General features: G+C 36.7%; 1 protein-coding gene across 18 annotated transcripts; it reads right to left on the reverse strand.

The window, feature by feature from the left end:
• Nucleotides 1-12: 12 nt before the first annotated feature.
• On the reverse strand, nt 13-27338 carry LOC110847961 (patronin). 18 transcript variants are annotated; one of them, XM_035850297.1, is made up of 34 exons: nt 26713-27337; nt 13210-13249; nt 13047-13102; nt 12317-12535; nt 12124-12235; nt 11603-11709; nt 11461-11530; nt 11266-11365; nt 10949-11157; nt 9948-10070; nt 9328-9577; nt 8394-9154; nt 7845-8282; nt 7583-7716; nt 7308-7403; nt 6903-7003; nt 6451-6837; nt 5892-6113; nt 5730-5815; nt 5300-5646; nt 4864-5097; nt 4600-4735; nt 4437-4526; nt 4191-4268; nt 3825-3902; nt 3454-3537; nt 2836-3096; nt 2524-2587; nt 2387-2427; nt 2074-2309; nt 1955-2001; nt 1811-1865; nt 1428-1495; nt 13-1352 (listed from the first exon to the last, which is right to left on the reverse strand). In XM_035850297.1, exons 1-34 carry the CDS (start codon nt 26914-26916, stop codon nt 1331-1333), a joined length of 5556 nt encoding a protein of 1851 aa, XP_035706190.1. In that variant the 5' UTR covers nt 26917-27337; the 3' UTR covers nt 13-1330. The 18 variants fall into 18 exon arrangements, with proteins under 18 accessions (XP_035706190.1, XP_035706188.1, XP_035706189.1 ...); XM_035850295.1 differs by having other exon boundaries at nt 11603-11727; XM_035850296.1 differs by having other exon boundaries at nt 2854-3096; nt 11603-11730.
• Between the last annotated feature and the right edge of the window lie 58 nt (nt 27339-27396).

The following is a 27396-nucleotide window of genomic DNA, read 5'->3' on the forward strand; positions in this document are numbered from 1 at the left end:
CTCGTCAAATAATTGTTGTTGTCTTATTTTTAAAATAAGAATTGGCACATTGAAGCCGCATTTATTTATTTTGCTTTTCAATTGCTGACGTTCAATCTGATCCAGTTATATAGCCATGAAGTCATCACATTTAATAGGGTTAAATATTTCTAGTACATATCGTGTTGCTTATATAAGGATTATACGATTATGTTATGATTATTATGAGTAATTTTAATCAATGATATAATTTCTTTTGTCACGAAAAAGTTATCAAAACGAGCACGCTCTGTATTATATGGTGTTGCGTCCACTCACCTCTTTCCATATATATATTTTTACCTTCCATTATAAATAAATAATTAGCGATAGTAGTAGTAGGAAAATTATGTCATTTTATAACTAAAGCAATAAATTATCGATGCAGTTAAAAATTCGGAATATTATTAGTTTAATTTGTAAATTAAAGAAAATGGTTTAAGCCACTGCGATTGTTAAAGTCAGTTTTCTGTTCCATAATATAATTATGTTTTCACAAGTATGTATGTAAGTAGTATATTTCCGTGCAAATTACTAGACATTCTTCCACGACAAGCTACAACAACGAAAAGCCCTTTGCGATATGATACGTGTTACATTTTTTAGTAAAGTGATGTAGTATTTCAGCAACAACCATAACAAAGGGTATAATTATTGAGAGAAGAGTTTCTGCCTGTGATTTTTAAAACGCTCTTTTCCTTCTCGTTAAAATAGGATATTTTTTGGTATTAAGAGTTTTATAATTATTCTGACGTTTACATTGTCACACGTTAACTAATCAAGAAGACATTTCGTCATTGTTGGTTATTAATACTATTTAGTCTTACAGTACTACAGCCCTATATAATAAACTAAACATTTAAGGTATAAAAACTACACTACGAAATGATTGCGTTTCAGTAAATCAAATCGTCCAAGTTAAAAATAAGAAATCACAAATTAAGCTGATGGGAATATTATATATATTATTAATTTGACTACAGTTTAAATTGCAGATTAAACAGGCAGATTATTCAATTTCATACATTGTCAAATAGATTGAATATATAGCGACATTTTCTGCGTCAAGGTCAATAATTCTAGATTAAAAACAGCAACCAGTTCAAGGAAGTATAAGGTAATGGCTAGATAAGCACCAATATATAAAAAATGGTAAGCAAGTGTTACATAAATTAATAGGCAGGAGTAATTAAAATAGTCAGACATGACAGAAATTGGAGGTAGTTTTAAAAATTCCAAAGTATGGACGAGATGTTTTGGGGTAATGTTGATTAGATTAGACTCTGGAGATTGTAGTTGTCCGTTGTTCTTGTTAGATGACCAATGCATAGTCTCTAATAGGAATAAGAATCATAAAATTAGTATCATCCTGCCTAAAGAGCATAAAATTAGTCTAAAACTAAACGTACCTGGTTTTTGCAGCAGGAGCACGTTTTCCTTGCCACAGGGCATTGTGGATAGTGAAGGCGTCTATAGTCTGTAAAAATATTTACAAACAAGTATTATCAAAATATATTGCTTTCAAATATCTATGAACGTTAATTAGGCAGTTATGAAAACTGTTTTTAAAATTTCCGTAACTTTCCCTATCTCTTGAGTTGGGTCAAAATTTCCTGAGCCCATCTTGAAATCACTCTTGCCTGAGTGTCCTCCATAGAGTTACATTAATATAAGGTGTCCTCTTAATTTTTTCATATTGCCTTCATGACTCAACTCAAGAGATAGGGCAAGTTACGGACATTTATAAACGTAGGTTTCATAATTCTCAGCTCATCGTCAGTCAATTACTTACCACTGTTAAATGCTTTGTGTGAACAAGGCTAAAACATTTCCCTCCCGAATTATATCTATATAAAAAATGTTAAATTTTGTGTTACCCAAATCTAAAACAGTGAGTAGATATAAGAGATGAGGTTATTTTTATGTGATTACTAACTTGAAGAATTTTTCAAACATGTCATCTGTGACTTGCTTTGGTCCAACCTAAAGAAAATACACCATTAATATTTACGTAGTAAACTTTTCAGAGTAGTATTAATGTTAATGGATACTTACTCCAAATAATTTCACCACTTCATCACTCTCGGGAATATAAGAATACAAAGCTCTAAATTGGCAACCAGCATCACGAAACATTATCAGAAAATGTTTACTCTCTGATCTGTTTATTTCATCCAGTACGCGTAGTTTATGATCACGGTTCACAACCCCAGGGAAAACACAATATTCAACAGCATTCAGCATGATGCTTCTATTCGACTTGGCCGTTGGCTGCTTATACAATCTTAGACCTGTTGAAAGGAAACAAATGGTAACATTATGCCGTCATTCAACACTCTGGGTGTATTTTTATCGGAATTTCATTTACCAGAATAATCCATATTTGAGCTCGCCACGGACGAGATATCACTAGTGATTGTAATGTAATAAATGAATTGACTTTGAGTTTCACTTATGTAAGTGGTAATAACATGACAATTTCAAGGTGCTTAATAAAGTGTTTACCTAGCACCGTCGTCAAATCCTCTGTGACGCCTAGATATCAAACCTGGAGGCAGGGAACCAGGCCCTGTAATGATAAACCCAATTTCAAAACATTCCTTGATTTCCCAAAAATTTACATGTACCCAAGCAGCACAAGAATATTTAGGATTACGACATAGTTTTAGAGTAAGACATAAAGTATGTACACATTAATGTAATGGGTGAAATATATAGGATAACAAGAGTGACTAAAATTTTGAATTAATATATAAAGGGCTAAATTTTCTAGCGAGGTTAATGGGTGAATATATATGGATGAATATATACACATACAGGCTTCTCTAAGTTTACCAGCGCCAGAAGGCGAAGGAAGCGAACATGAAGGATGTTGTTGCTGCTGACCGGATGATGGCTGCGGGCCAGCAGACTGAACCCTTTTCGGAATTTGAGGCTGAGGTTGTGGGCGGAATCTCGAAATTGTTCTTGGCGAGGGCGATCTTCGCTGGGGCGGTGAACACGTCCCAACACCAGAATCAGAATCGCGGTGACCAGCACCACCACGACCAGTACCAGTACTACTGTCAGTGTCAACTCCTGCAGGCAAAGCAATTCATAGAAGCATTTTCTACATAGAAATCTTCCATCCCGAGAAAATGTATTATGTACATAAATATGTATTAGTTTCAGTATTATTAGTTCATTCTTCAGGTTCACTCACATATACATAATGCTTTCCCTCTAAAAGCGTATTACTTTCCCAGCTCTTAACCCCAAGAGTTCCGCGTTCCGTTATTATAAGCAAAAGCATGCAACATAAATGCAACTAACGTCTATTCTCCTTGTTACGTATATTCTACCTTAGAATTAATCCCCAGAAATTATACACAAATAATAACGTCAAAAACGAGAAGCTACCATTGCCCTTCAACCCATAAAATTAAAAACCCTAACCGTCCAAAAGTGATGACGTTGAATTAACTCGGTGATGGCCTAAGGATTCTTGCGAGCCAAGATAAGTGTCTCGACGTGAGCGAGCTTAAAATTTGAGCAGAAATAATCAAAATAATTAAATTTTGTTAAAATGTTCCACAATTGAAATAATTCTTAAAATCTTCACGATGGATCGTCGTTAAAACTAAAACTTTACTGACATTACTAACAATAAGTTTACGCTCATCCGCCCCACTACTATCAACTTTTGCTAACTATGTTAAATACATCCTTGAAATTGAATTAACATAAATTATACCTTGCTGGTATTTATCAACTTTGTTCAATATGTAATTAGGAACATGTCATCCTCAAACATTGTTCAAATTTACCTTCCAACCGAGAAGTGGACATATCTCGTCTTCGTGATCCTCTGTCATATGTACTACTTGTGGCTCGACGTCTACTGTCTTTGAAATGCAAACAAAAGAAAACCAAATTGATAAACATGCAGAACATGCAAACAAAACACATATGTATTTATGTATGTATATCGCAATGAAGGTGAGCAACAGTGAGCATTAGAATAATAAGACTCAAGTGCACATTATGCAAAAGTGCAGTACTAACACAATGCTCATTATCAATGGATTATTACAAAATCCAAAATCAAAGTAAATAAAATTTTGGATTATTGCATGCAATGTTGTCTCCTCCCGACGTGTTCGGACGGGGTGTGGATATTACATTGAGTGTACCTTGGTTTAAGGATGAAGTAGATCCCCATGGATCGCGAACGCTTGATCTCGACCTCGTACCTCCTCCCGTGCCAGTGTCTGAGCGATAATGTATTAAACAAAATAAAACCATGCAAAAACGACCGTCAGCCAACACAAATAAATATAAATAATAAACGTGTAGCAAACCGGAAAAAATGAGTGTATCAAATCCACACGTCTTTTTTAACCTGCCTGTATCGACGATAAAAATAGATTAGCAGTTACCTGAGTACAAGGTATTTGAAGATCCACGTTTTCCAAAAGACTTTGCAAGACTTGTGCTGGAATTTTGACTATCGCTTCGACGTAGCACACCTGCAAAAATCAAGCTCTGTAGTTATAATTCCTTCATCTCACGAAAACTCCAAGCTTGAACTAAAATAAATACCAGTTCGGCCAGCACCAGGGGAGTCTACTTCAGAAAGGTGAATGGTTTTTGGCCGTGGACGAGGACCCACATTTGATGTAGACTTCGGACGCATGAATCTCTTAGTACTATTTTCTTGTACTTCCCAGCCCTTACTCTGAAATTGTAATATACATATAATTTGCTGTAGAATAAAAAAAACTTTTGGGCTCATGCTCATAGCTCATACAAGTACATACAAATAGAAATTATAAAATAAATAAGCTTTGTTCTCAACCAACTAACATCTTTGTCCATCTCTTCTTGTTTCTTCAAACGGTATGATTCCAAAATGGCTTGTCGTCTAGCTTTCTCTTCTTCCTTCTTTCGGAGCTTCTCGTCTTGCTTCATTTCTTCCTCTTCCAACTTGAGTTGCCGTTCGGTTTCTTTTCTCTGTCTGAGCTCTTCAACAACTCTTCGTCTTTTCAAGGATTGCAGCAAAATGCGTTCTTTCTTCTTTTCCATTTCATACATCTCTTCCTAAAAGTTATGATGGTCGAGAAAAATAAAAATTGTATTGCGTGAATAAAAATTAACAAAAAGCAAAGCGAACTTAGACAGCAATATAATCTCGTGCGTGGTAACAAATATATTACAGATATTACAGATAATTAAATCATATGGGCAATTAAGTGATTTATGTTTATTGAGTTCGTCATAAAGTAAATATGTGTATACGAACCGAATCGAGTTGACGCTTCTCGTCCATCACCAGCTCACCCCCAGTTGCAATATCACCAGGTCCTTCAGAATCGTGTCTATTCTCTCGTCTTCTAACGTTATGCATTTCTTCCTCAGAATCGGTTCCGACTGGAATGGGAACTCGGTCAACAATGGATTGAATGTATTCGGTGGTAAGGTCACGAGGTGGGGCAGAATTACGATCAGAACTTCCATCTCTACGTTTTCCAGGGGATCTTGTTCTCAAAGGGGGCTTAGGTCTTTTGGGTCCTTCATTATCGAACGTAATGTAAAATCCTCTTTCGTTCATTGATGTATTTTCATCAGACGAGGTAATGGAATGTTCTCCTTAAAAAGCAAATAAAAATAGATATTGTAATCTTCGCTCGGTTCATCTTATGTTTTGCGTATAAATAAAGAAATACAAATACCTTGTGCTTCTGAACCTCGAGAAAACAGTTTTTCTGGTCTCAGAGGAGGTCTGGGTGGGGACCCGCTCTCTGGAGTGATACGATACCTTCAAAATTTAAAACATTAAATAAAATAGCTTTGTAATAAAATTGGATTTTAAATTTAAAAAACGATATACGTACGTTTTCGATCCAGAAGTAATTTGGTGAAGGGATGACTTTTTACTGGACAAAGATGTCGTATCACTGGAAATTGGAACAGCATCGTCTTGTACAAACGACACAGATTGTGGCTCCATATCGTCGTCTGGAGGAGGAGTGGGTAGTGGGGCATGGTATACATTTCTGGATTGTCGTGGGGGTGGAGTTGGCTTCTCCGATTCTAGGGCTCGCTCGATTTGTTCACTGCGAATATGTTTTAGACTGAGATAATACCATTGCCACATTGTTTATTAATTAAGTTTAGCACGATAAATAATATTAATAATTTTGCAGTAGAACTATCGAAAGAAATAAAATATAATATACAGTGACGAAGCTTATCGAGGTACTTTGAAACTCCTATAGTAACTGGGCAAGGTTGACAAGTAATTGCGGCATCAAAAATGTATGGCTCTACTAACATGTGCACGTACATATGGCCTAACTAACTGTGTGTGTTGAATATAAAATTTTTCTTACATTATGGGAAGTTGCTAAGATTGAGAAATATGTTATCAATAATTTGAATTTAATTGAATACCTTGTATTCGAGAACAGTCGGTTCCCTTGCGTCTCCGAATTGGAATGTAATCGAAAGGATGGACTGGCATAGTTGATACTATTAGAACCGCTTCTTGGCGTAGGTCTTCCTCGATTAGAATCTCCATTATAAACACCTCCTCCTCCTCCACCGGCACTACCACGTGGAGTAGATTCGTCCGATGAACTGGAGTCAAATGGTTTAGGGGCACCCCATTGAGATCTGCCAGATGAAGGAGGCATAGAAGGACCGCTTGGCACTTTTTTCCTGCTCCTTGCAGAGTCATTCGGCGGATCACCATGCAAGAAAAATTGTCGTTGGATCTTTTCATGTTGTATAGCTAACCGGCTAATGTCCGACTCGAGCTCCACTAAGCTGGTGTCCATTCTATAAAATACAAACACAGTTATTAGCAGACATAATAATGACAATGACATAGCTATATGGAATACCTGGCAAGTGACTGCTGGTAGGTTTCTACATCCATGTTTTCGATTTCAGGAGTGCGACATGGTTCCGGGTCGGTTTTTGTCAACCATTTACTTTCCAAGTCCTATGAATAATGAGCAGAATTAAATAATGCACACGATTTTTTCCAGAATTATAACATGCATATGAGCAACTCTTTTTGTATAAGCAACTACTGTACTAAAATAAAATAAAATAAAATAAAATAAAATAAAATAAATACAACACAAGACCTGTATATATAATAATTGTGTATGTAAACATGTCAGTAGGTGTGCGTGCCTACGGTTCTACTTATCTTAGTGGAAGTTATAAGCTAAAAATGACTATGCTGTCATGCCACGAATAATGCACATTTAAAATTATTTCTATGACCAGGCTAGTCAAACCTGAAGTGTAAGTTGTTTCCTCCTTGCTGCCCCGACATCAATACGCAGTAGATTTGATGATCCCTGTGATCCCATCACCTCATCTTGGCCTTTGCCCTTTAAGCCCCACAACCGCAAGTTTTTAAGTCAAATATTCAAAATTTTCCCCAGCGTTTTTTTATATTTCAATAATTTTCACAAGATTGTATAAAATTAGCAAGACAAATTCATATAGTTATGCAAAGACAACCAAGAAGTACAATTATCAACATAACCAAAAAAATCATGGGACTTACTTTACTAAGGTTGGCCTTCAAGTAAGCAGCTTTGCCAAGTTTGTGCGTCTGTTTGCATGCAACGGCTTCCAATCTTGACTTTTCTGCTTCAATTCTTTTTCTTCGTTCTTCCAGCTTTTGCCTGATTGCAGCAACTATATTGAGCAAGATTTAAAAGAGTATAAAGCAAACTATGGGCAAAGTGATTATAATCATCCGCCACTAAACATATATATTTCCTGATTTTAAATTTGAGCACGGGATTTGTGTCATTTGTGCTCACCTTGTGCAGCAATCTCTTCGGTTTCGTTGTCGTCATCATGTAAATATTCGCCCTCGCTGTGCTGATTATGGTTGTACCCGGGTGAGTCATATGGTTGTTGTTGGCGATTGTTGTATAGAGTATTATACTGTGCGGAAGTAGGAGGTTGTCGATATTGCTGCTGCGACTGATGATACGGAGACCGAAGGGGAGTATTTGAGTTTGAGGAGGTGTATGAATCTCTTGAGGGTGATGACATTGTGTGGTAATCGGTGGCGGCAGGCAGTGTCCGAGATCTGTCCCACCCATTACTGCTAGTGACATTGTATGAATGGCCATCGTTGACTGTGGTCGCTGAAGCGGGGGGATTATTCCCAAGGTATACTATGCTGACGGGTTTATTTTGCATATCCGAGAGTCGCGAAAGATTGGACATGCTAGTACTCCGCTGAGGTGATTCTGGCAAAATAAATAAAAATATTTGACAATCAACTCAAGAGGATTTAAAATTTTACATAAATCCATTTTAATTGTTGTATAATATACATATATTTTCTTCTTTTTCCTCACCATGAAAACTACTCCTATCCCCAGCGATACCCTCTTGACCCATCACATACACGGTAACATTTCCTTGGCTTCCTGATTGACTCAAGCGACGATTCTCTTGCTCTTGAGGTTCATGTCGTCGGTCCACGTCGTAGTCATTCTGGTTGTTGTCGTCATACATTGTCGAATGATTAAATTTCTTTTTACCATAAAAAGTAACGTCGCCACCAGGAGGAGGATTATTCAGTCTTTGGGAACCTTCGTCTTTATCAATACGTCTGTTATAAGGACTTTCATGATACGCTTGGTCCATACTGCCTGCTGCAGGTTTGATGGAATCGTTTGCATAATAATCTGAGGGTTCTTGTGACGCCTGTCGCCTAACATGTCTAAAAGGAGATGATGTTTCACTCGTCACAATGGCAGGTTGCTTGTCAGGATTACGAGTAATTGCAATTTTGTTCAAATTATCCTGCGAACCACCAAAATTCTCTACGGTTAATTGAGAGTCAGCTTCGGTAATGGAATTTCTTCGTGATCTTCTGCCAGCGTAGGTTGTTTTGTTCGCATTCCAGTTACTGGGTCTACCAGCGCCAGGAACTTCCGGTTCGTCGTTTGCAGAAATGCTTCGAGACACTGACATACGACTTGCCGGACTACTACGTTCGTCTTGAGATGACGGGGAGACGGAACGAATTACTTGCGACAGTGTTGGAACGTTCCTGTGTCGGTGAACTACAAAATCTTCAGAGTCATCACTAGACCTGGAGTGAGCATAATATCTGCAAGAACAATTAGGAAAGGGTTATATCAAGATAAAGTAGACACTGTCACAACGCATGGCTGTCAACTCAACTTGACAGCCATGTGTTGTGACTTTTATTAGAATCTATCCATGTCAAATTATAGATAAATATAAAATTAATTTCATTCGGTATTGGCTGACCATGCTCACCTTTGCTCCTTGTTATTTGATCTGTCAGACTGAGCTTTTTCATTGTACTCTTGAGGAGTTCTTCTTATAGGCACAGAAACGACAGACGAGTTTGATGGGGATTTTTTACCACTGCTCTGAGTCTGAGTGTCACCAAATATATTTAGTGTTGTAGATTTTCGATTCCTATCCTGTCTATCACTATTGGAATTCTGTCTTCTTTGTGGAGTTGACGTAGCAGATTGTGGACGCGAGTTCATTCCTTTCCGGTCTGTTAAGATACATCATGCAAAATTATTTTTAACATTTCTAAAAATCACACACATTCAGGGCCCTCTGAACTTTTTCATGCTACTCATCCAACTGTAATGAGTTGTTTAACATATAATACTCTTGTAAAATTAAATGGTAGACAAATAATAACAATAATCGATACACCAAAATTATTTCACTCAACACTCGCAGCAGAAAAGCCGGAAAGTGTGTCATATTAATTGTGATTGCATCCCAACAGAACAGAACAGAAACTCCAACGGAAAAAACTTAATCAAAGTAAAATTAAAGCATCAACCAACTTAATAATTTTGATTTAAACAGATAAATTTAAAATTTCATGAAAATTGACCTATTGCTTTGCGAACCTGAAAAAGCAGTTGAAGTTGATGGCTCATATTTATAAAGAGATGGTCTTAGATCTGGAATAACAGTTGGAGCCTGTTGATGAAGATAACCCCTTCGAAGCCGAACGCCGTCTGATGTCAACCCTTAATGACCATAAAATGACCAGCTCCGAATCAGAGTTAATTGTGAAATGTAAAATAAACACATATTTATAAGATTAATACGTGTCTCCCAAATATATGTATATTTTTACACATGACAAGAAATAAATCATCACGTTCACAAAACAACAGTCAAATATAGCACAATCAACAATAAGTCTAACTTCTCGAGCACATTATTAAACATTACTTTTAACTAAACTATTGATAAAAATGTGTAGTATGTATGTATGAAAACACTATTATTGCAAAACATTTTCCGTTTGTCCTAGTCTGACGGTCAGTTTGAAAAATTACACAAAAACCAAAAGAATGGAAATAATGTTGCAAATAATGCAAATATGTGTGTTTTACAATCGAAATAATATATTAACCAAGGCATTTGATATCGGAAACTGGTGCAGAAAGCAAGAACCTGAACGTAAAGTTGTGTGAACTTAGCGGAAGTTCTGGTCTACAGCCACACCACAGCAAGCAACATAGGTTTCCGTTACATTCAGTTTAGGTACGAACGAAATTACATTCTTCTTATTCCTTGCCAGCCTTGACTATTTCTAATACAGCAGTTAGTTCTCTTCAAAGGAAGAAATTTATCGCATTATTTTTTAAAGGATATCATATCTAATCTACGCAAGTTAGTTCTCACAACCAACCAGTGGCATCATCAAGATAGATATGTAGTTATTGCGTCTGCATTTCATTCCAAACGACCATTCTCGCCAAGTCGACAACACTATGAATGAAGACTGAGGAGCAAACTTATGTGTATTGTATATGGTTGCATACATTTGTCTTTCAACCCACCAAACCAATCATTTTCGGCTTAACAGAAAAATCATGCAACCATAACCGTGACTCACCTGGTCTGATAGAAATGTGATGAGACCCCAGTAATTTGACGCTGGATGACGGCCGAAGTTCTAACTGACTGAAAATGTCAGCTAGGAAGTTTAACATGTTTTGTTTCATGGATTCGTGGAGGTAGAGGATATCCTCGAGGGCGAAATGGCAAGCGTTGTATGGTAAAGAGTCTTTGCACACCCGTTGGACTAATTGGAGATTCCACAAGCTGTAAAATTATGAATTTTGCATAGCCTTTATTTATATTTTACTTTCGTCATTGAAATATATTTATAAGTTAAACTACTGAGCAAACATAAAAATGCGCTTTACTTACGAGTCAGGGACACTTAAGGTTTCTCCCGGAAGAGGAATGGCAATTTCCGATAATCTCAGTTCGGTTTGACAGTAGAAAGCAAATAGGGAGCAGAGTCCAACTGCAAAATCATAAAATTATTTAACATTATGAGATATTTAGCTTTGTAATTTTCCTAATAATCTCGTTTAATGCTATTCTGCAACAGTGACATACCTCCGTCAGCTAAATCGCTGAGATCTTGGAATAGAGGTAACTGTTGCCAGCTTTCTACTTGGATAGATGACTACATAAAAGGGACATCATTTAAAAAATGCATAATTTGATCTGTATCAAATAAATTAATAGTAATAATTACCAGGTTGTGCTCATGAGCATTGTTATTCTGAATGTACTCCTTGATGGCGAGGACAGCACGGTTGATCCAAAGCAAGAGAGCCTCTTCCGTGTCAGACGGCATTTCCCCTGCACCCAACCAAACCCCTTCTTTAAAGAAATCACCCAAAATAAAGCATGTTAAAATCAGCCTTGTTAGCTTAAAAGTATGACGAGACGTACGGATAGAGAAAGAGTGAGAAAAATGACAAAAAGCAGCAGTAGAGAAAATCGGTAGCATTAGATGAAAGTATTCATGTAGTGTATTATATACTACATGACACAATCAATTAATGAGATTGATGATATGTTAACAACAATATTGCCAAGTTTGTGCTTAATAAATTGAATGTGTAAAACGAAATTAGACATATAGTAGAATAGGAAATACAGAAATTAGAAGCTAGATTGACCATTAATTTTCTACTGCTGCGCAAGAACAAAAACTAGAGCTACAGCTAGAGCTAAATTAAACTTATTGAACTGTTGCCGATTTGCTCTTACGTGGGTGTACTGCTGGACCATATCTTTGCACAGTGTTCACAATCCTATCGTTGGAAATAATCTCTTTTACTTGTAAAACCATCATCGCTTCAATGATGATCATATGGGCACTCTGAAAAAGTGTGACAATTAAGTTATCGTCAAACAAATAACATAATTACTCATGGTACACTAATTACAGAGGAGTGCATACAATTTTAAGAGGTGTGTTCTGAATGAGAACTGTCTCTGTGAGCTGAACGTCGCTGGGCAATTGTTGGCAGTACACTCCCTTCCTGGCCAACGCTTGGACTATTCCCCAGGGACTTAGTTGGCTATAGTTCGGATCCGCATATATGTTGCATAACGCCAAACAGTACAACTCAGCATCAGACAGACCTTGAACCACGTACGGCTTTAAATGGTCCTCCCCCTGCAAATAAAAATCCTTCATTTTTGCGCCTTCTAATCACAACATATTCACTGTTCCATGCACATATCCATTCTATCCAAGTAACCAATTTGGTTTGTGTGTATATATTCCACACAAATCAAATGAAAGTAACCCAACTTAATTAACGTAAGGGAGAATCTCCCACTATACACTTGACGTGACATATTACCGCAGGTGAATATATGGAAAACTGAAAGTGTTCCATTAAATTATTAACTTAATGGATAGCGTCGGAGATGGGAGGCAATCCCGTTGATAAATAGTTCCTCAAGAACACCTCCGTTAGGAAAATAGGGAAAAAACAGGTAGCTTTTCTATAGACTTGTTCTTATAAAACTTTCAGCTTCGTCTCTCTCCAGGGAACTGTCAGTCACAATTACTGTCTCCTAACCAATCTACTGTTCGTTACTTTACCAATGTCTGTGTGTACTCAATGTATGTACATCAGGCACATTTAGCAAGAAACCTTAAGAAAAATAGGATCGCTTACCGCATTATCTTTGTAAAATGGTTCTGCAAGGTCTTCAGGGGTTTTGTGGTTGTAGGCTGTGTTCAACAACAGACGAATCACAAATTATTCACATATTGATATTTACTTAGTATATGACTTATCAAAGCATAATATAGCAATCATAAATCATGCTGCAACTTACCCCATGAAACCAGCCATTTAATTGATGCTCCTTGTTTCGCCTGGAATTAAACAATATTTTTTTTATTATCCAGTTTTACAATTACGGAAACCATGTTCATAAATTGGATATAATCATGAGAGAAGGATTAGAAAGATGTGATATCAGATTTGTCTGGACATTTAGGTGAAATATTATTAGGATGATATTCAAAACACATATTTACGGGTGAAAGTTATAAGATGACATGTACGAATGATGAGTTGTATGTTCCAACCAATTTCGTCCTCACCACGTCAATTAATTCTGTAAACTTTCACAGTTTGTCGCATCTTTTTTTTTTGCTTCTGATAAAATATTACGTATGTACGTACGAAGATGGGATACAATGTTTCAACCTTTGTTTGCTTCAAGACATTTGCACAGTGTGACCTTGTATTAGTCAATTTGCTTTACCACACACTCATTAGAGACGGTTTCCTTTGCACCATTTCAGCATGTACTAAACTTGCTATAGTCGCAATGGATGTGCTTGCAAATAATAAACCCGAAAAATATAGCATGTCAACAGGTATTTATAACTACATTTGTGTCCATAAGTTGCCAAAAAATGTAGTGGATTTTTACAATAGCCAGAGACCGTCCTAGAAAATCCTGCATGTTTGCAATGTTTTTCGTTATTATTGATAAATATATAAATATGAAGTGTGATAAAGAGCAGACGCCTGAAAGAATTGAATTTAAACGAAATACGATTCGAAAAATTAGATAATGGTTGTCTGTTGTTCGTCCGAGAGAGATTGTAATTGCGTATTAAAATTTATACCCACGATTCAGTGCCCACTCATTGCATGATTTTGTGAACTGCAAATTGATCAAGTGAGTTGATCAATTTCAGTTTCATTGAAACAGTATGATGATTTTTTAGTTTTCTTTAATTATTGTCAATTCAATAGCAAATAAAATTAGTTTAATGATTAATATGAGCAAAATAAAATGTACTCAGTTCTTTAATAATGATTATACATACAACTGTTTGCATCCTCCAGGTTTAATTAAGACGTGCTAAATTAATTACTGACAACAGATTCAAAGTCAAATATCTAGTCACGATTTTTAAACATGGACTAAAAGTGCTTCTCATCTGACCAGTCCTACATTCACCAAACCTGGATGAGAAGTATACTCATAATCAAAGGTGCGTTTCTGTACAACGTTGTTGGAAAATGAGAATAGGACGAAGACGTTAGCAATGAGTTTTTATAATGAAGCACGTGCATATGTAAGAGCCACCATTTTGGGATTAAATTAAACAATTCCCCAACGCTTATTACACAAAAATGCTTCACACGCCCTAGCACTTGACTTGGGCACATCCTCCATCGTTTACATATCACTCGTAAGAAATAATACATAACCAAGTATTTAGGATGAGACCTTTCGTAGGAAAACAATACATGCATGCATAATAATATTCGTCTTTTGTTAACGAACTATCTTCTCATTGTTGTTCATAAGACTTCCGTCACTCATTTCAACTAACCGGAATCGGAAACAAGCAGCACAATATGCATGTTGTTGAAAATGATTGTTGTTAAATCCACTCTAATAAAGCGTTAGTGTTAAGTCGCTGCCTGCCTGCGTCGGTCCGTCTTCGCAATGCAACTTGCCCCGTCGTTGACTAAGAGATCAAACTTAAGTTGCATGCTCCGCTTGAACCATTGAGCCTACCCATGATGACTCTACCGCGACACTTCGTTCTCTCTCGCTCTGGATCTAATAAACAGACCAGCAATAACACATTTCTCTACGTTTTCACGCCCACCTCCTCCTCCCACTAACCCAACCAATATAGCACGTATACAACGACAACATACACACGTACATATTTAACAAATAGTTCTTTTTAAATAAAGCAAGTGATAAATACGTCATGTTATTTAAAATGAATTTATATTTGGATTTTTCCACTAACTCCCCAAGAGCTAAGTGTATTTTGCAGGAATGTTTATTTTAATAAAGCCGATTTAAAGTGGTTGGATTTAAAATATAAAGCATTTCAATTCAATTTTTCCTCATATTAATCAGTAAAGCAAATAAACAGCTTCAAGTTAATCATTTCTAAATTGTCGTGTCATGCTACCTCAAACAAATAAATTTATTTCATAACTATACTGTTATTGCCAGGTTTTAAATAATTGCCACAGCTCCTCCAAGTTTTTTTACGACTATCTCCTCCCACTAAATCAACCAAGACCATCACGATTGCTTGACTTTTAGTGCCTAGTTACCCTTAAGGGAGACTAACGTTACCTAGATACTTAAAGTCAAGCAATCGTGCAAGACCACCGACATAAATCAACATACATACAACTTATATAACTTTGGAATTAAATTATAGAGTGATATTTGCTACTGGGGGAATTAAATTGCAGTGTAACCTGGGCAAAGGAGGGAAGTAGGGAATTAAATTGTAGCCTAAGCAGGGCAGAGGGGGAATTAAACTGCAGTATAATCTGGGCAAAGGGTGAAGGGGGCAATTATTGTAGTGTTACCTGAGGGAGGAAGGGAGAATTAAATTGTAGTGCAACCAGGGAAATTGAAATGTATTTTGACTTGGACAAACCCTCACTATTATGTATGTAGTATGGAAATGGACAGAAGCTTAGGGGAAGTATTAAAGTTTGGATTTTTGGCTTTGGGCACCCCCCTACACGGAGTCTAGAACCCGTCCTTTGGACGGGTTAACACGCTTGTCTACAATAATCCACATGTGACTTTTGTATCCAATTAAAATCAACATTGTAAGAAGTGCAAAACATCAAGATCTTACTTGCGGTTTGAAAATGGTATTTTCATGGCTTATAGTATTCCTCGTAGACTTGGTAGTAGACCTGCTGCTGTTATTAGCATTGACATCGTGGTTATTGTGGTTGGTGTTAATCCTGCGTTCTGTGTTATCACCACCACCACCACTTGAATTATTCGTGGTCAATTGCACCATCCTATCCGATTACGAGTGGCACTTGTGTGCCAAAAGTTCACTCCAATCAAACAAACAAGGCGAGTGTGTGTTTAAAATATTGTCAATTCATTCGGATGGCTGTACGAAAAAACTATGAATAGTTGTCCTCTAATAATGTGATGATTACTAATTCTATGGTATTCTAAAGGCGACTGATTTCACGATGTGCACAAGTTGAGAGAAATAACTTTATCCGTGTCCTGTCGACCATGTCAGGAGATGAGACGTCGTTGTAAAGTGTCAATCCAGTCAGCAGCAGAGTAGACGAGGTTCGACGAAAATGTGAGTCAATTTCACAAGACGGAATTCAAGTGGAACGCCGCAACAATGCATGAGAAAGGAATATTATTATTATGATTATGTTATTTTCTTCATATTATTCGCTGGTGAGTCGGCACCTGACGTTTTCAGGACTTTTTTAACATTTAAATTCATACATCTGGCTGATTTCGTTTACAACTTGTAGCGTCCTTTTTTGCTCCCATTTTTTAAGGAGGATGATGAATCTGTCATTTCATTTATGACTAAGCGCGAGGTAAATGAGGAATTCGTTCATTCAACTAAATACCGACTTAACATTTTGCCCACCAGGTCTTTTATTTGACTGAAAATTACATCGATAGGTGGGTTTTACTTCAATTCCATATTTTATAGACGACAAAAAATTGTCATAATTTTAAGGCCCGAGTCTTTTAAATATATTATTTAATAAGAGGGCACAAACAACAAAGGAAAATTTAATACCCGAAACAGTTATAAATCTTACGGTTGTAAAATTATTGCATGTAAAAAAGGAGTACAACCTCAAGCTTCAAAATCTCTCAATCATAATAAATCCGTATTAAGATGCAGGGTCACGGTAAAAAGTAATTTGTCGCCGTATTTATGTGTAGTCACAACTTGAACATGGTCACATTTGGATCTGCAGTAGAGTAAATCTACAGTCAACAGTATCTTACACTCTGTTATAGGGCTGTGATAAATGAGAGGTGTAAATACATTATTTTATTTTCACATAAAATATATCTATTTAGGTGCAATATTAAAGAGAGGACCAAATACAGACTTATCAGCATATACTCGAAGCAATTTCAGTCGATCACTTCAACATAATGACTTGATATCGCCGATATGCAACACATTTTTACTTAACCCAGTGGGACCATAACTCACTCAATTTTAGGTTATAACTGAACGAGGTTTATATTTTACTATTTAAACAACAGTAATTAATAATAACAGAGAAATAGCACACATCACTGTAAGATGTAAACGAAATCAGATCAGGTTGATTTTATATTGATCATCAAAACTCACTCGTTGAACTTGAACTATATTTTTACAAGCAAATTACAAAACTCCAAAAGGAGAGAAGATATTTAAACTTTATTGTCGTGTTTCATGCTTTTACTCTTCAATTTAATTTGAACCCACTCCTCCTCTCAGACAGAAAACACAATAATCTGGAGGAGTTTTAAGCACAAATGGACACCAGCAGGCATGAAGTATTTTAGTTTTATTTTGCAAAGAAATGAAAGCAGACTTATTGCTTTCGAAATTCGAATGTTATGCGGTCTAGTCGAGATCTTGAAATCTCGTTTTGATTCTCCAACAATACTGCTTGTCTTAAAATGATCTCTGCTGGCTGAGGATATGAAGAGACGGAAACAGCCATCCAACACAACAACGTGCGTCCATGAATTTAGGATAAGATTTCACTGCAGCACTTTTGGATGGGAGGAAGATACTTTTGGATGGGCAATTTATCGTTGTTAAAGGAAACCTGCTGGGGTGGGAGACGACGCACCATTATCCACATGCAATCACTGTGTTGCACTGCACCTGATCTTATTGTATCTTATGCTTTATGTACAATCATCCCCATACTCAACCCCATCACATAACGTAAGAAATTACTATGCAGGTGTAACTGGCAAGCAGCCGCAGAACAACATTAAAGAAGGGATGAGTTAGATGAAATGTATAAAGGTCTCGTATTTGCTGACGAATTTGTGTATGAATCTCAAATCTCAAACAAAACCTAAAACTGAAAGTTGTACCAGCCACCTAGACCACATTACTACTCGTCGTTATTGTAGGTAACGAAACCACTAACTATTTAATAGAACTGAATGAATAAACGGAGACTGAAACAGCACACCGCCTACACTGCAACTTGTCTGTTTCATTTATTTTATTTATCTTTCCTATCACACATCTCTCTCGCTTTCGTATTATATATATTGACTTTTGTTTCATTGGTAAAACTGAGGGAGATTAAATGCCTGTCCTCCTGACTACAAGTGATGCGATATCCACACATTCGTCTCTGAATGGTGAACACAATGAATGTAGCTGCACCTACACACATTAAATGAAATGTCCCACTAACAAGCCAAGTTTAAAAATGATTGTTGTCTTCTCGGATCCTTCTATTGTACTTGTGCACATAGATACAGACTAATGTAAAATACAACCACGACGACATTAGGGCTGATTCCAATGGTGAGATGAAAATTTGACACGGTAAAGAATGCCAAACTGAAATGACTATGAGACAGAGCACACCTTTCCGTAATGTGGCAAGTATACAACTCGTGCAGGCTGATAAGGTGGAAAAGGGAATTGCTTTCTCCGGCTGACTAATTACCACCACAAATCCGCTATATTTAAGACGTGAAAGATGACTGCAGCTATTTTCAAGGAATGCTAACATATAATCCTTTAAAAAACGTCTGGAGGCCAGGAAACAAGTTGCACTGACTCCGTTGCAAAAGATGTGGTGAGTCAGTTCTTCAGTCGTTTACAGAGATTCTTTCATGCATTAATTACACTGCAAGAAAATCAATACACTTTTCTCTCAGCCGAACAAACCAATCTGGTAAAAACAATATCAATGTCAAAACTGAATATGAAGGGTAATGTTAGGCAAACCTCATGGTTGTATGAATTTGACTGGCTTTTGGCAAGTTTGTGCAGATTACAGTTTCGTAAAAGTTTTCACTAAAAGGAATGTAACTGTAACTATTGGCAGTAAGCTTGGTAAGCCTCCAGCATGGCCTGTCAGGCTAAAAGTAACCCTCATTCGTCGCTTTACAACTTCACATAAATCGGAATTCCGAAAATCGTGCTACGCTAAGGCGGACTTTGACTGAGAACAAAAGGATAAAAATGCATCATCCATCGAGGAACAATGTGCCCTCGCCGTCGGAAAGATGAATCTACTATGTCCCCAACCAATCAATGTTTTACAAGGCAGAGACAACATACATTCATTGCATTCTTTTACTCGTTTTTGCGACAACATAATGCTACAAATTAAACAGAACGCGAGACTAAACTCTCCTCGTCTCCTCATCTCCGACTGCTGCAGTAAATAGGAGGAGATGAAAATGAACAAATCCCAAAGTTCTCTGTATAAGTCTCTGGGAATGAATTATTCATATGAATGAGCATTGTGCATCGTTCGTCAGTTGTGCTGTATTTTAGTCTGCGGAACCGTAGACAAAAATATGTTGATGTAGATGTATTCCATCTAATAATGATGCACTTAAACTTGAAAAGCTGCATTTCTTTTATTATTATGACTTTGCGTTTCACTTTCGATCAACGCATCAACTAATTGCACTTTGTAGTGCATGTTGTTTCCACGCAAGTATGCAGTACAAACAAAAGTCAACAACTACACATAAATGTTCACACTTACGCTATTTCTGTCTACCATTAAGGATCTAAACAGAGCAGCAAGTGTACATTGGTTTAACGAAGAAAAAACACTAAAATTCACGTGTATGTCGATCCTCAAATATCGTGACATTCAATTACCTTAATCCAAGGCAAGCAATAAATCGACAAATGTCAGTAACATCATGATCTGATGAGTGGCGACTAAAAATATTTTTAAAAAGTAGGACAATTTTGTGCAAATTGCATCAACAGTGGAGACTGGCCATCACTCGCCTTCACCAAATACTCTAATATTCTTATCGCCAATCACCATAAAGAAAGAAGGATAAATGTTACCAAATCATCAATCCAAATATGGAAAAATGAATAATTAGCGGTTCTGTCCTGCAAATTTTATATGCTTTGTTCCTCAACTAGTAAGTCCTCCAAGGCTTTTGTGAGTACGCAGTAAGCAACCATTAATATTTGACAACTGCTGAAAGTGCTGAACAGCTAGTTGCTCATTTTTTATATATCTTTGTCTCTTTTTGCTTGTGGACCATGAATTGATAAAAATGTGACTTTTGATGATTTAATTACAATAATTATTGAATTATTGAATGCGTTCCACAAATATGTGGATAACATTTCATGACGAAAACTAATATAGAAACCTATCATGAACTTTTACTTGTAAACCTTGTCAGCCGTATCTAAGAGCTAGGGATTTGCCTTATTGGTAAAAGCAGGAAAATTTTATAATGGGGAGGATGAGATTATTATTGATGGTCGCTTCAATTTAATCGACTCGAACAGATGACGATGTTGGAAACTAATGAGTAGTGAAAGTTCATTTACATACCAAATGTCCAATGGGCCAATGGGCATTCAGATCACTCACTGATGTGATGTACTAAGAACTCGTACTCGGACAACAGGGAAAGGTTTCGCACAACTAGAACGAGCATTCCAAGCAGCCTGGCACACGCCACTCATCTTTCCCTTTTATAATACTTATCAACTCTATTCCACAATTTATGGGGACTCTTAGGTGTGTAAGATTATGCATAACCTAATATGTGGTACATTTTACAAGTTCAAAATTCGGCTCACGTTAACGTTCCAGACTTTGTAATCTAGTGAATATATTTGCTTCCACATAGATTGAAAACACGCAGCGTGTTAACATGCAACGAACATGTAACATGACATAATAAACCCGACTGATAATCGCACAATCAGCACGCCATAGTTCTTAAAATTACAGTTCCGGAACATTAAAATTTCCGGTACGCCAAACCAAACTAAACCAAGCCAACAGCATAACCAAAATCAAATCAACCTGGACAACAATGTCAAATATTTAGTTCAGCCAAAATGCTGACAAGTCATAAGGTTAAAACTTTTCTAATAATCGTAGCAGGTTCAACAATTTTGAAGGATATGCAAAAGTAAACTTTATTGTTTATGCGTAAAATAAGTTATCATGCAAATAAAATATGAAATGCCATCTGGTACTTTGCCCTGATCTACTAAAAATATGCAAAGTTGAGAACCTTAATCCTATCAAGGCTACTATTATACTTGGACCATTGCAAAATATGTATGCATTCCCACCCTTCTGTGTGGGAGGAAAAAGAATGAGTAAAGATCTCTCTGCTGTTCATTTGTTTGCATACTTCTATCTTCTTGCCACAACCTCAAGAAGAATTGATTCCATCAAGGTAACGACTACCTACAGCTAAACAGAACAACGTCTTTGTAAAAGTGATGGAGTTGATAAACAAAGTTCTCTTGATTGCTTAATCAAATCGTGGATTATAGATACACATGTTTTTTATACAAGGAAATGACAATTGACATACGAGTGGGAGCGGTGGACTTTTTTCGGACCATGAGTGGAGTGGAACAACAACCAAACTTAAGATGCGAGATTACGGATACAAAAAAAAAACTTTATTTTTGTCACATTAAGAGGTCCTAATGATACGTACACGCACTGCATTCATGAATGATGATGATTATATTCAGAACATTTCAAAATGCTACACAAATTCAACAACTAAAACCTATCAGTACAGCTTTGCTTAGCCCGAACCAGGAATGATTAGTAAACCCATGTTTGTCAGTAGTTTTCTATGAAATTATGTGCTACTATTTTCCACTAATTCTTCCAGCAATCCTTCGTATTACTAGGCTCCAAATTCTAAAAATATTTACTATCACTTCCCTTGACTACTTCCTAGTGGAGGTCGTCTCTATAGCCTGGTTAATTTTTTGTTCATATTTAACTTCATGTTATTTCGTGAAAAGGCAGTATGGATTTCTGGTCCAAATTTCAGCTTTCTATGTTAATTTCTGAAAATCGGTATGGGTCACCCCGACGGATCCCAGATATGAAAATTTTACTCATTGCACTTCATATTCTTCCATTAGGGGTTATTAGCAGCTTCTATACCAAATTTCAGCTCGATTGGATGATTTTGAAAAATCGGTATGGGTCACCCCCTCGGGTACCTCCGGTTGACAAATTTCCAATTTCACTTCATATTCTTTCATTAGCAACCTTTGTACCAAATTTGAGCTTTCTATGACGATTTTGAAATTTTGGTGCATAATACCCCGCCCACTCCGATGACCCCCACCGGTCAACCACTGGACCAATGTCACCCATCATCGAACTCGTTTCCTAACTTTGTCCAATATGCATATGGTAAAAATTTCAAGTCAATCGGTCAACTCATTCGAGAGTTATCGAAAGACAGACAGACAGACAGACAGACAGACGGACATGACAATTACATAAGCCCTGGTTCGGGCTAAATATACTCAGGTGGTTTTCAGCTCAGGACAGTTAAGACACCCCTTTCGACGCAGTTTGACGCAAGTAAATTTATTGTCAACAATCAAAGAGTATAATTTACTTCACTCCAAAGTCCTTTATAGTTTTACAATGTTTACGTTATTTACATATCCCATACACAATTTTGCTCAAGTGGAGTCATATAACTGAATACACAACTACTTATGTAGGTAACAAGCGATGGATTATGTTGATCATTGATCATATAACAGGTCACCCACCAAACATCAGTATGTTTTATGCAGGTATGTACGTAGGTAGCCAATGTTATTGGAATGCGTTGAGATAAGTTTGGACTAATCGCACTTTGTTTAAGAACTTGACAATAGTATATTTATATACAGTCGAGAGCACGATATGATGATAAGCGTGCGTCGTCAAACTGTGATGATAGGTACAATTACACTGACACTCATCTCGTCACTCCGTGGACACCCTCCTCCTCCTCCTAACAACAAACAGTAAGCCACCTACACCTGCAAAATTGTCGGATGTGTTACTTTTTTTCAACCAAACGTAAGATTCAGGATGTGTCGTCTTCCAAATGTAAACTAATTTTCTCACCGTCACGATCTCACGACTGCCGGATTGTCTTTATTGTGGATCTTTATTAACGCCAAACATAATCAACCTAAATGAGGAATGTCTTAATTACTTACCGAAGCTACTAGATAAATCTGGGCAAAATAATGCACAATTCTGATTTCCGACTCAAATCAGAGTCATCTGGATTAATAATATTAAGTAACAGGTATCAATCAATCGCACGGATTAATTGATAAGGAGTTGTTCTTGGGAAACTCTAAGATTATGAGAAAAATTGGAGAGAGCTAAATCAATATATTTTAGATATGGTTGATACGACGTAGAGAATGTGGGAGATAATTTCATTCACGTGAAAATATAAATGATATGGCTTGTTGCAGGAGGTTCAGAAAGTGAAAGTATTTAAATCATTTCAATGTCACAGGGTTAAGGAAATAATTGGTAATAACGAAAGTTAATTGTATCATTCCTATCAGTTGCAATTTTTCTTGCTGAAGGAATCTAGTGGTTTCATGAAATACACATTTCATGAAACCATTTTGTAAGCCGAAGGATCACATTGTTTCTTACGATGGTAATGGTCCAAACTAACAAGATTTTAATTGATTTGGTCTTATACACTACAAATACAAACTCTATTAAGCCAAATTTAGGATAACTGCTTTAAAACCTGCATTGCAGACTTCATTTAGCCCGAGTCAGGGCCAATCTTGTTGCATCTGACGAATCGATTCGTCAGATATGATTCGTTAGTGAAGGAGCTATTTCCAGCCGATTAAAAAAAACAGTGGGTCACCCTGTAGGGACCCTCGGGTAATTAACAAAAATGCGTATTCTTTTATATTCTATGCACCGCACCCCCATGTCAAGATTTTTAAGATAACTTAGGCAGGTTCCATCCATAAGCCCTGACTCGGGCAAAAAATACAAATCGAGTAAAATACAATTTCAATTAAAGCTGATTATCATGAGCCACATTCCATTATCCAATCAATGATGTGTACTATATCATACTCTGTGTGTATACTCAAAAATCCCACTCGCCTAAAATATCGATAATATTAGAAACCTCCAAATCCAGATTCCAACTGACCACACCCACAAATGCAATAAAATAATGCCATCCATTAAATTTGTCTCGTTCCTTTCGGACCTGGGCTTCGTTTGGTGTAGTGCGTTGCATAATAATCATTGAAATATGTGGGCAAGTGATTAAAGTTACGTTATGATGACACACTATATTAGACTGTGCAAAAAGGTTGTTTTTAATTAAGTGAACGAATTCTAAATGCATCTGCATGGTGTAAAAATGTTGTGTCAATGTCAACTCTACCCACGCTTGAGTCTGACCTTCTCCAGAAGAAGATTCAGAAATTTTGTCAAATCTGACCATTAGCTACACTAGCTTGGTATTTTTTTGCGACACATTTATAAGTAATCAATTTAATCAATTTAATTTGATAATGATGTAATTCTGAATCTGTGAGTTATCCTGGATAACTTATCCAGGAAAAACGAAGATGTACCATTTTTTTAAATAAAAATTCTCAAACTTACTAGTTTGAGAAGAAGTTTCTCGTACTTACTAGTTGTCCGACTCCAGAAGTTACCCTTACCACCGCATACCAAAACATATTGATTTTGAATATATTTTACATCAGCTTTTATCTTTATCTGCTTAATATGACTATTGTAAAAATGGGCTGAGGAGGAGCGACGAGAGCAGACAAAACAGGCCGGAGCCTTAAATGCTGAATGAAGTTGAACAACAATTTCAATGAGATGACATATATGGCGATGAAACAATTTAACAATTAGCGTAGGCCGCGCACAAACTTCGCCTTTAGCTTTTTGCATTAGGGCCAAGTTTTCCTCCTGCTTCTTCTTCATATTTTATTACTCGCACCAAGATAGTTTAATTTTTATGCAATAAATTCCGTCTGTACTTATTTTTCTGCGTAGTACAAAATAATGGAATGAAAAAATATTGAACAATGTCGTAAGAAAGATATACATAAGCGACTTATTATATATACAGTTTGCAATTTACTGTTCCTTTTTGTTAATCCTTCCTTGTAATTAAAATCACATCAGTTTTGTTTTAAGCTCCAAGATTTAACGGATTCTACAGTAGTTGGTGGTAGACCGAGACGCATCTCATCATGAATGTGACAAGTAGTGAACTTGCTGTAAAATTATTTTCCACAAATTAGTATTCATCACAATTATTCTATCTAAAACTCACAAAAGATCTGTTAGAAACGTTGCTCAAGCCTCCACGGAAATTAAAGATGAAAACTACTATCATGTAATAACCAATTATCAAGAGATGTTTTGCTACTCTTTACCAGAAAAAATATTGTATGATATTCCTTTGTGTCAGTAACATGGAGAGCCAGAAGATCCACTTGGTTTTGATATATATTGACATTATTAACATGGGGGTGTGGACGATTTTGCCAATCCATCAATCAATAGTTAAAATAATCGAAAACACCCATAAACAAATTGACGGATTAAATTGGTCACGCGACTGAGAATGTTCTGATCGTAAAATATTTAGACAAAATTGTGTCATTTAAATATCTAAATATTCTAGATAACTATAACTAGATTCGTATATTAAATCAATATGTATGATGCCTATAATTATCACACCAGTTCCAGAATTATCATGCTTTTTATGACGAACCTTAATAACACCAATAACAAGTCAAGATAACATGATTACTCGAACAAACACGATAAACTACTAACTATCCAATTGTATTATAACAAGACTGCAATCAATTGGGTGTCATTTTACGGTTTACTATGGTAAGACTATATCAATGCAGAGGAAACTTATTAAACAATTTATTTACAAAACTTTTGTAAGGTGCCGAATGGTGATTTCGGACGCCTATCCAGGTGCCAGGTTGTAGAAATTTTCCGAACCCACCAACATCGGGGTTTCCTCTGCTCCCAACTAATTGTATTTAAGACAATCATACATAATTGCTGTAGAGAAAGTAAAGGTGGTTGGTCACCAACGTATCGGAGTGTTGGTGGACACATCAACACTACTTTTATGAAATAGTGCTTTCACTTTCACCAATTTCTTTGTGATTGCAGAGAGAGGGTGACCGAAACGCTATCAAGTATACCCAATGGCAACTTTGAAGCACTCATTTCAGGTCGTGTGAATTTCATCTTTCACCATTAGTTCCCGTTTTATTGTGCATTGGATGGAATTAAAACTTAATTATATTCGCAACAATTGAACTCATCAATTTAAAGGCAATAAATCAACTAAGAGATAAATAGATCGAAATTCTACTTTCTTTGAAAGCCTAAGGTCCATTTGTATAAACAAGGACTTTTACTTTCTTCGAAGTTAGCGATAGTAACTGCAGTAGAATGAGAGTAAAACTGATGGGCTTACCTTGAGGAGATCGTACTTGTCAAAAGGTACAATTTCGACGAACTGGAGATCTTCCCCCTCCATAGTGTCGTTTTTTGTGGGGTGGGGGTTCCCCAACCTGGTTTCCGAGGACCGGTTGTGGTTCTCAAAGTCAGAGTTCACATTCGGAGGAGCAGGTGCCGTCCTGTTGTTGAACAGCCGAGTCCAAGTCCTACTCCCCCACATTAATCACTCCCACCCACGCAAGTCGTCGATAACCTCTCATCAACATTTACACCCACCCACGACAAACCAACTATTTCCAACACTGCACACCCTCAATCTAGTACAACTACACTAACCAAAAGGGAATGTGCACTTGTCGGAATAGGCAGGCCCAGGCCACCTCAATTATTTTCACCGTAGACGTTACTGCAACGTTATTTTAGTTTAGAATTCGCAAACCTTAAATTTTAGGAAAATGTGGGCACTTAGGGAATTTACAAGGGAAACGGGGTCGTTTTACAGGAGATTTTGGTTGAGTCAACAACAGTTGCTTTGCTGGTGACTGATTTGGTGATCAAACCAAAACTAAATATTTTGTGCTTTGCATAATTAGCGCAAATCAGCGGAGCCATAGTATGTATGGTATGAATCGTATCTTGATCGTAAAGCAAGGGTTGTGTCTGTGAAAAAAGAGACGTCGTACACATTGCCCTTTCAGGT

Source organism: Folsomia candida, unplaced genomic scaffold (assembly GCF_002217175.1).
Source record: "Folsomia candida strain VU population unplaced genomic scaffold, ASM221717v1 Fcan01_Sc003, whole genome shotgun sequence".
Lineage (NCBI taxonomy): Eukaryota > Metazoa > Arthropoda > Collembola > Entomobryomorpha > Isotomidae > Folsomia > Folsomia candida.

Excerpts from the sequence above, each read along its gene's own strand:
- LOC110847961 (XM_035850294.1), bottom strand. The coding sequence starts at position 26,916 with ATGTGGGGGAGTAGGACTTGGACTCGGCTGTTCAACAACAGGACGGCA. Across the intron at positions 8,283-8,393 it reads GGATAGGAGTAGTTTTCATG|AATCACCTCAGCGGAGTACT; the intron begins GTGAGGAAAAAG and ends TTATTTTGCCAG. Across the intron at positions 7,717-7,844 it reads CGAAGAGATTGCTGCACAAG|TTGCTGCAATCAGGCAAAAG; the intron begins GTGAGCACAAAT and ends TGCTCAATATAG.